Source organism: Pinus tabuliformis, chromosome 5_2 (assembly GCF_031772625.1).
Source record: "Pinus tabuliformis cultivar Carrire ecotype Pingquan chromosome 5_2, CPIR1, whole genome shotgun sequence".
Classification (NCBI taxonomy): Eukaryota; Viridiplantae; Streptophyta; class Pinopsida; order Pinales; family Pinaceae; genus Pinus; species Pinus tabuliformis.
In genome coordinates, this window is record NC_142306.1 from 1084988519 (window position 1) to 1084998036 (window position 9518).

Sequence of the window (9518 nt, forward strand, 5' to 3'; positions counted from 1 at the left end):
ATCAGCTGATACACCTGGGCATTCGTGATTGCATACATCAATATAATCATCATCATTGGAATGGTTGCTGCCCAAGGTTGCAGATTGATCAAAATATTTGATTACATTTGATTCAATACCGATATTAGAATATTGAAATTCATCCAAGAATGGAAGCACGTAATCTTCACGTGAAGAATTTTGGAAAATAGAAGAAAGATTGAAAGAATCTACTCCTTCTTATTCCCGTACCTAAGTAATGAGACTACCTTGTATCTGATTTAAATTTGAACCACCAACGTGAAATCAAGAGAGTGTGAGAAACTCACTGGTGGAACAGATTGCTCAAGTGGATCATGGAACAAGAGTGATGTTCTGTAGACTGATGGCACTATCACATCACAGTCAGCATCTTGCATGAGCAAACAAGGTAGAATAGGTGATTTGGAACTGATATTTTCCTTCCATGAGTGGATGTCATATGAAGGTACTATCATCCTAACATGGTAGATGATTTTCAAGGAGGTCATGAAGTATAGGTTTCAAGTAAACACTCATGGAGATGAAACACAAAGATACCATCATGTAAAGGGATAAAGGAATTATTAACTATGACAGAGAGATGGAAACCCAAGATGACTTGGAAAGCTCTAATACTATATCCAAGCTCTTTGGATGGTGAAGACGAAGTACATTTCAAATCTATCATGAAGAGTTGAAGACATAAGAAAAAATAAAAAAACTTGGCATCAAAACATTATAATGAACTCTCATGTCATAATCACCAAATTGTGCCTTCTCAAATGAGGACACAAGAGTCTTATTTTATTCCATTTATTCTCACCATAATTTTGGTGGAATATAATTTTGTAATTTCCAAAACTGGAAAATGTAAAATGTATGGAAGCCCAAGGATCACACATGGAATGTGAAGAGTCACTAAGAATTAAAATGGTGATGTAGGAGCTCAAAAGTCATATGGGATATCAAAAGTCATATGGGAGCTCAAGAGTCACATGCGAGGTGAATGGTCATCTCATTTGTTATAAATAAACCCTCATAACTCAAGAAATGAACTTTTCACTTTGGCTTATCAAGCTAGGGATAGGAGAGAAGATCATTCTTTTGAGGAGAAAGTGGTGGCTTCACGTTCCACTATTGGGGCTAGTGATGTGGCATTGAAATTATGTATCTTGGAAATTTCACTTAATGTTTTGAAGCTCTTAGAGCCAGGCGTACTTTCACATATGTATCGTGAATGTTGTAACACTATTCTTTCATGTTTGCAATTTATGTTTGTATTCACATGTACTAAAGAAAATGAAATATTTTGTTGGCTTTGGTACACATTTTAATTGAATTTTGTGTCCTTACTTGATTTCATGATTGTTGTTATTTTTGGAAAAATTTTGCAAATTAATCAACGATTCCTTTTATGTATGCAATCATTACCTTTCTGGTCGAGGATCTTCTCCTCTTCACTATATGCAAGATCTATTGACTTGTTCCTCTCTCTACAAAACCTCCACTAAAATCACCTTGCTACTGCAATCTTCCTCAATCCGATTCTCTAATTTGTAAAGCTCTGATACCACATGATAGTATACCCCTCGTGTGGCCTACTTACTAGCTAAAGATCCTTCTATTATACCAAGGGGTTTTATTTTTTGTCCATATGAATCAAAACCACAATCTCTAACACAAAAAGGAAGCTTCCCCAAAATTTCTAAGTCTCCACACTTTTCTTTATGATTCTAAATAAGGTGGGATTATTTTCCCTCTTTAATTTTCCTAAAGAAAATTCGAAACATTGTCTTTCATGTACCTATGACTATAGTGGTGTGGTCCCTTCTTAATATATTGCAACGCTTCATAATTTACATCCAATCTTTATCATTTTATTTGAATCCCACAGTATAAATAATAATGCAATTCCCCAAAATTATTATAAACTCATATCCATTCATAAAATGCTTGAAGGGTCCACTTTCGATCATGAATTAGGTTTACTCTCCCACTTAATTCTATCAACTGGGCCTAGGGCCCAACCTCCAACTAGTTAGGGTCGAATTATCTTCATCGAACACACATTCATATCACTGCATACTAAGGGTCGAGCTTGATTTATCGACTACAAGCTCATTGACTATTCCACACATGTTGGAGTTGAGATTGGTTGGGGAGAGCATGATTTACCAACTACAAGCTCATTGACTGTTCCACAAATGTTGGAGTTGAGACTGGTTGGGGAGGTCGACCCTCCTTCGAAATTTCACTTCACTTGTAACCTTGAAGGCCCAACCTCTACCTTTGTCAAGACTCAACGCAATTTATCCCTTCTCTGATCCACTTCGAGGACTACCCCTCTTTACCAAATTCAATGTGAATACTTATGGTTCCATGTTATGTTATGGGTCTCAAAGTAACGCAAAGGAAAAATTCCTCCACAAATTTCCAATAGCAGGTGGGGGTATTTGAACTTACAAAAAACATAAAACAGATGATTCACACAATAAAATAGTGTGCCCCTTTTTGAATCAGACTTCAAATCACATGCACGAAGGACTCAAATTTTCTTTGAATCATTAGCACACTTCAAAAGTATTGATTGTCTTGATAGTCTTACCATCAGTCATTTGACATTGGCCCTATTTGTCTCCTTTACAAGGGATTCAATAATATTATATGGAATGAAATTCTTCGCTCAACACAAATGAACACATGGAAAGATTTTAGTTTTGAGTAAAAGTATTTATAGAAGATTACAGTGGGTTGTTACCCAGAGCTGCCATTTTTTTCCCTCGATCTATTCATTCTTTTTTCTCTTCCACCCTCTTTAACTCTGACCTCTTCTCCCCCTGATTCACTATACACACACTATTATGTATAAGAACAATGTTATGAAAATATCTCTACAATCAAAGAGAAATTGGACATATATCAATTAGACTGAAAACTACCACGTTCCTAATTCTACACATGTTACATTGGCAGGCCCATTTGGCCAGCCACTAAAACAACCTAACAACTCAACCTACTAAGTGACATTATTACAATGAACCACTTGGCTATACTAACAAAAGATTCCCACTAAAATATCCTAGTTTCTGAGGAAAATGGAAATCTTCTTATGCTATAATCCACATGGCTCCTTTGGGCCCTAAATAAATGATTCACTTAGGGTGTTGCTCATGCATCAACAAACATGATATTGTAACAAAGCCTATTTATAAATTACAAATCTCCATGGTAAAATGGGGTGAATCTCCATGGTTAAGAATCTTTTTACATGTTTTTTAAATGTGTATATGTTTAACTCAATTTTTTTAATTAATAATAATTTAAAATAAAGTTACACTTTCATTATTTTTTATGATTTCTTTTCAATCCTTGCAATGTGAGATGGATAAAGTAAGTGTTTTGATTCTTATCATGAATTTGATTCATATATGCATTACTAGCCATTTAATTTATATAGTAGCATAAGTATTTTATATATATATATATATATATATATATATATATATATATATAGATATATATATATATATATATAGATAGATAAATAGATATCTGTGTGTATTTATTTTGATGACAATAAAAATGATTAACATTTATTGAAAACATAATTCATTTTTGAAATGTCAAAAAAAGTAAAAGATAAAGATTACTTAGATTTCTTTAAAATTTTAGTAGTATAATAAATATTTTGAAATTAGGTTTTAATTTAAGTACAGGCAAGGTAAGGAAAAATGTATTTACTCTCCAAAAATAGCGAATTCTTACCTTGAATAATATTTTGAAATTATCTAAAACCCAATTTCCCTATATAACTAATAATAATTAATTAATAATACAACAATATTAATTTTATTTTTTTAATATCACATACATAATATCTCCAAATATTTCTAAATAATTTAACCAATCGTTTATATACTCATATTTCCTAATAATTTACCCAAAACTTAAAGTATCTTCCTAAAATCTTATTTATTAATAATATAAATTAATAAAAATAAATACACAGTCGTCAAAATACTGAATTTCTATATAATTATATAGAACATTTAACTTTATATTTATATTTATATATATATATATTCTTGGAGATTCATGAGCAGCGAATAATTTGTCCGAGCGGAATGTGTCAATCATAAAACGTAAATACAAATCTAATAAGAAAACCATCAGTTTCATGTGTCCTCGTTTACGAAAACCAGTAACATATTATTTTCATTTAGAAGTACTTTTGTAAACGCATAGTCTCTCAGTAAAACTAACAACCTAGGTCTAATCTCGGTGAATGGGTTAGATCATTTTGACTTCATTGAAAGAAGTTTTTATCGAAAAATCGATTTACTTTAATTATTTTTTAATTAATCAATTTTTCTGGGTTAAATTTAGGAAATAATTAAATATTAGATAATTAATTTAATTAAGGTATTTTTTAGTGTGTGAACTTTTTTATGGATTTTGGAGATCTGGTGTTCTTTAGCCTCTTAGATGTCATAGAGACTAGATCACCTATCTACTGCTAGCTTAAACTCCAAAAGCTAATGTGGGAATATGTGCTAGCCTTTCCATCTTCTATAAAAGATGCCTAAGCAATCATCTACTTCAGCAGTAGAAAGCGTTCTTGATAAGATTCATCTTATGTACCAATGTAACCATGGTAGTCAAAGTCATAGTCATGAGCTTGGGACATGCCCACCTCATATGTATATTGTAAATGCATTCTATCATCAGTGGATTCTATGGTCTCTTCTTCAATACACCTTATTCTCTCTCCAAACAGGGATCTCTCTCCCAAGAAGTCAACAAGTCTCATTGTCACGGAAAAAATTGTGATGTATTTCGGCTATATGTTTTCCCCTATCCTCACAAATAAGGAAGCAATTGTTACTGCTAAAAATTTGTACACTGAATTCTCGTATCCAATACACCCAACACTAAAAAATGGAATGTGTAAGTGTACTAGCAATGTTGAAAAACATCATAAATAATTTAAAAAAAACCAAAAATTCTAAAGGATTCCATTTAAAAAATAAATCAATCTACACAAAATTGCCTCAACAATTTTGCTTGGATCACTACGACTATTTCTTCAATAGTCTTATGGATTCACCGAAGTGGCATCTTATCCGTTGCGGGTCAAGTCACATTAAATTAGAAACCACCTATTGTATGGACAAAGTTTGCTAGCTCATTCTAAAGCCACTACACAATTGAAGTGGATTGAAGGAGCCTCCAAAGGAATCCTCTTGTCTCCCACTAACTAACTCAAGGATAAAATCTCATCAATGAGCCAAGGGGAGGAAAGGCATGGGATTTGGTCTATATATATCAATGGATTTGAGACCAAAATAAGAAAGAAGCCCAAACAAAGTTATGTTGCCAAATTGCATAGAAAATTAGCATTGCCTTGGGTTCATAGAACTCAACATTGGGAGCTTTAGTAGAACTTATTTGACCAGACATCATTCTTGCTAGGAGATGGAAAATGGACCTTCCTTTAGGAGAGGCATAATGTTTTCTTCCCTATCAACTTACTTTAGCATCTCTACGAAAATTTGTAACTCTTTTACAAAGCTACAAAGAGAATTCTTGCTTCCTTACCTTTTTGTTGCCTTCTGATGTTTTCTTTGTTATTACACTATAACTAAGGATCTTGTTTAGATTTAGTTATTTTGTTCATTTCTTTATGTTGTTTTCTTGCTATCAACTTACTTTAGCATATCTAGGAAAATTTGTAACTCTTTTCACAAAGCTATAAAGAGAATTCTTGCTTCCTTACCTCTTTTATTGCCTTCTTCTATTTTCTTTGTTATTACACTATAACTAAGGGTCTTGTTTAGGTTTAGTTATTTTGTTCATTTCTTTATGTTTTTCTCTGGCTCATTATTTGCCAATTAACTCTATACAAGAAGTAACAGTCTTATAATAGATTAGATTTTGGTACACCATTACACAAAAAAAGACAACAATTATGTTTTGAAATTTAAATTTAATCAATATGCTCTACATCACTTTGAACTTAATTTGATCATGTTGTCTTTAATTACACTAACTTAAGTATGTATTCAAAAATATATTTTAACATATGTTTTATGATAAAAAATATTTTAGATTTCATATATATATATATATGAATAATTATTATTTAATAAATATTATATTATTTGTAGTTATCTATATAGGTATGTTTATTTTAAAATGTGATTTTATTAATTTCAATTTAACTATAAATAATTAGTTGATAATAGGATATTCTAGAATATTCTTAATAGTAGTCACAGATCAAAAATTGAGGTTTATCTCTAAAGTAGTTATGCCCTTTATATTATTTTAATTAAATTGATTAATCTAAAAAAAAGTCATATGAATAAGTGTGATATTAAATGAGTTACAATATTTTGGGTATGTGGTATTGACAAGCCATGGTATTGTAACAAAGTATATTTATAAGTTACGAATCTCCATAGTAAAATGGGGTGAATCTCCATAGTTAAGAATCTCTTTAGATGTTTTTTAAATGTATTATATGTTTAACTTAATTTTTTTAATAAGTATTAGTTTAAAATAAAGTTTCATTTTAGTTAATTTTTATGGTTTTTCAAATATTTGCAATGTAAGATGAATCATCATGTAAGTGTTTTGATACTTATCATGAATTTTACTAGTGATTAAATTTATATGGCTAAACCAATATTATGTTTATCTAATATATAAAAATTTTGATGACAACAAAAATGATTAACATTTATTAAAAATATAATTAATTTATCTTAAAAAACACTAACATTACTTAAATTTCTTTAAGATCTTAAATTTATATTTTAAAAAATAATAATAAAAAAACACTCTATTATAATAATTTGATGGCTAGAAAATTTAGTAGTACAAGAGAAAATACCTTTACTCTCCAAAAAAAACCAAATTTCTGGTACCCCAGGGTGTTTTAAAATTGTCTTGGCACTTAATTTCACTATATAACTAATAACAGCTGACTAATAATAAAACAATATTATTTATTTTTAATCTTATAATTAAAGTTGATCATATCCTTAATATCTCTTCATATTTCCAAATAATTTAACCAATCCTTGATATGTCCTCATATTTCCTAACAATTTAGCGGAAACTTAAAACTGAATATCTTCCTCAAATCTTATTTATTAATAATATAAATTAATAAAAATAAATACTACGGTCCTCGCAATACTCAATTTCTGATATAATTATATATAACATTTAACTTTAAAAAATTAAATATATTAAGAAATATATATATATATATATATATATATATATTCTTGAAGATTTATGAACAGCGAATAGTTTGTCCGAGCGAAATGGGTCAGTCATAAAACGTATATACACAGCTAATAAAAACATCGTCGGTTGCATGGGTTCTGCGTTTACGAAAACCAGTAAGCTATTATTTTCATTTATAAGTACTGCTGTAAATAGACACTCTCTCAGGAAAAGCTCGAAAAAGCTATAACGAACTTACAGATGAGCATAAATAAACACAAGACTCCACTAAACACAATACAGACCTAGGATTATCGCACCAGCACTTAGTTATAAATTTAACATAACCACGTATCCAATTCACATACAAGTAGCCACAGCGCATCACAGCTATATATGACCTTACTCTAACCAAACTTAGTATCGCGCATACTCATCCCTGACATAATAGTTGGCCGGTGGAGGGTACACAGGGCGACGACGAGGGGGAGGCGGCGGCGGCGGCTGGTCAACAACATAAGTTTGACGCTGATAATATTGTTGAGGCCTCCGAATAGCTTGATGCCCATATCCCACTTCGTAATCAACCTCATCCTCATCAATTACACACCAAAAATTTATATTAATTCCATCGTAAGATTATTTTCCAGAAACTCCCAGCAAGATAGAAACAGTATGAAGTAAGCCTTACCAGAAACCTCATACGATACATGGGGTGGGAAGCCATGACGGGCAGGACCTGGTGTGAACAAAGAACGAAGAACAAATAGGGTTTAATAGCGAAATCAAATTTTGATAAATTTTTATGTGAAAATTATAAAATGTAATGTTTGGTTACATATTTATAAATGAGGATTAGTTAATTTTATAGCAAAAGTTTGTTAATATTTTTTATATTTTTTTAAATATGGTTTATTCTGCCAATTTGGTATTACAATAACATCTACTTACTAGTCCATGCTTCCTATTCCTAAAACTCAAGATAAATAATCACATTACAAAACAAATATATCATAACATGAAATCCAATAAAATCTAAAACAACACACCATCCTACCACAAAATCTACATTAAATTGACAACTATCTACACTAACTTGATAATTACTACACAATACTTGGTATGAGAACTACTACTAAGTATACTTAGTATGAGAAAAACAACCAACCATCCCCACCACAGACTACACTAGCCTGATAACTACTGCTTATACTTACCACGAGGAGGAGGATAGTCATAGACGGGAGCGGGGTTGTATCGCCCTCGAGGCGGTACTGGTTCGTAATCATCAAAAGGAATAAGGCCATGGCCAGGGTAACGTTCACCTGACCGGGGCTTAGGGCGACCAATTACGAAGCCTCCACTAAATCCCCGATCAGTTTCGTCCTCATCCCCATCGTTAGCTTGCTGGGCCTTCTTGTTATTGCCAACTGGAGGAGCTTGTTCCTCCTTTGCATCTCCTCCAGTTGGGTATCCCGGAGGTGGCTGACGTTTATTTGCAGCAGCCATTTCTTCTTCTTCTGCAGCAAAAAAATCTAACCCACAACAAAATCAAGAACAATTCAGTTCAGTGCCTAGCAACAAATAAAATACAGGAAATATTTATTAATTTACAACAATAGAGGGTGAGCCGTCAGAGCTTACTGAACTTCACCCGACTTTACTTCAGTTGGATATGTTTTCACTACTGCCCAATTTAATGTATATATACACCTCTGGAATGAGTTGAAAACATGAATCAATTAGGTTTTGATGTGGAATTTTAAAGATGGATATACACGTATTATGCTTTGGATTCGTTCATAGATATATATAGATCTTACCTTAACTTGATCACGAATTCGACATGGAATAAGGTTGGCTTCTTTCGGTTTTTATCACATTTGGTATATGTTCTGTATCTTTTAATAAAGAGTAGAATCAGTTCAGTTTTATCTATACTCTCAATTATTTTCAATCTGTGCGTACGAAGCATCTTGCAAGGATTTTTCTTTTATAAAGTAGAGCCTTATAATGTGGCTGGTCATGCCTGCTCATATAAATCAACTGCGCAGGGGATTCTTTGTCAGAGTTGACTGATTATGAGACATTTTCATGTCCCTTTATTCTATTTTAACCAGAAAAATATTCATCACTTCGTTGGCCTGAATTCTTCTCTCTACTTATCATTATACTTTTGTATGACTCCTTAATGGCAAGGTTCTATTTTAAGGTATTTATTGTGCTGGCTGCGTCTTTTCTTACCTTTCTGTAAGCATTTTCCATAGTTTGTGAACTCTTCA

At 31.8% G+C, this 9518-nt stretch overlaps 1 protein-coding gene across 1 annotated transcript; it reads right to left on the reverse strand.

Moving 5' to 3' along the window:
- Positions 1-7399: 7399 nt before the first annotated feature.
- Positions 7400-9008, reverse strand: LOC149163030 (uncharacterized). The gene is made up of 4 exons (XM_089435898.1): positions 8881-9008; positions 8454-8771; positions 7927-7975; positions 7400-7837 (listed from the first exon to the last, which is right to left on the reverse strand). The coding sequence occupies exons 2-4, from the start codon at positions 8743-8745 to the stop codon at positions 7654-7656; spliced, it is 525 nt and encodes a 174-aa protein (XP_089292024.1). The 5' UTR covers positions 8746-8771; positions 8881-9008; the 3' UTR covers positions 7400-7653.
- Positions 9009-9518: the final 510 nt, after the last annotated feature.

Bases quoted from the DNA above. Each gene is read 5' to 3' on its own strand.
- LOC149163030 (XM_089435898.1), bottom strand. From the start codon at position 8,745: ATGGCTGCTGCAAATAAACGTCAGCCACCTCCGGGATACCCAACTGGA. The intron at 7,976-8,453 runs GTAAGTATAAGC...TGTTCACACCAG, and splicing joins TGACTATCCTCCTCCTCGTG to GTCCTGCCCGTCATGGCTTC. The intron at 7,838-7,926 runs TAAGGCTTACTT...TTGGTGTGTAAT, and splicing joins GTATCGTATGAGGTTTCTGG to TGATGAGGATGAGGTTGATT.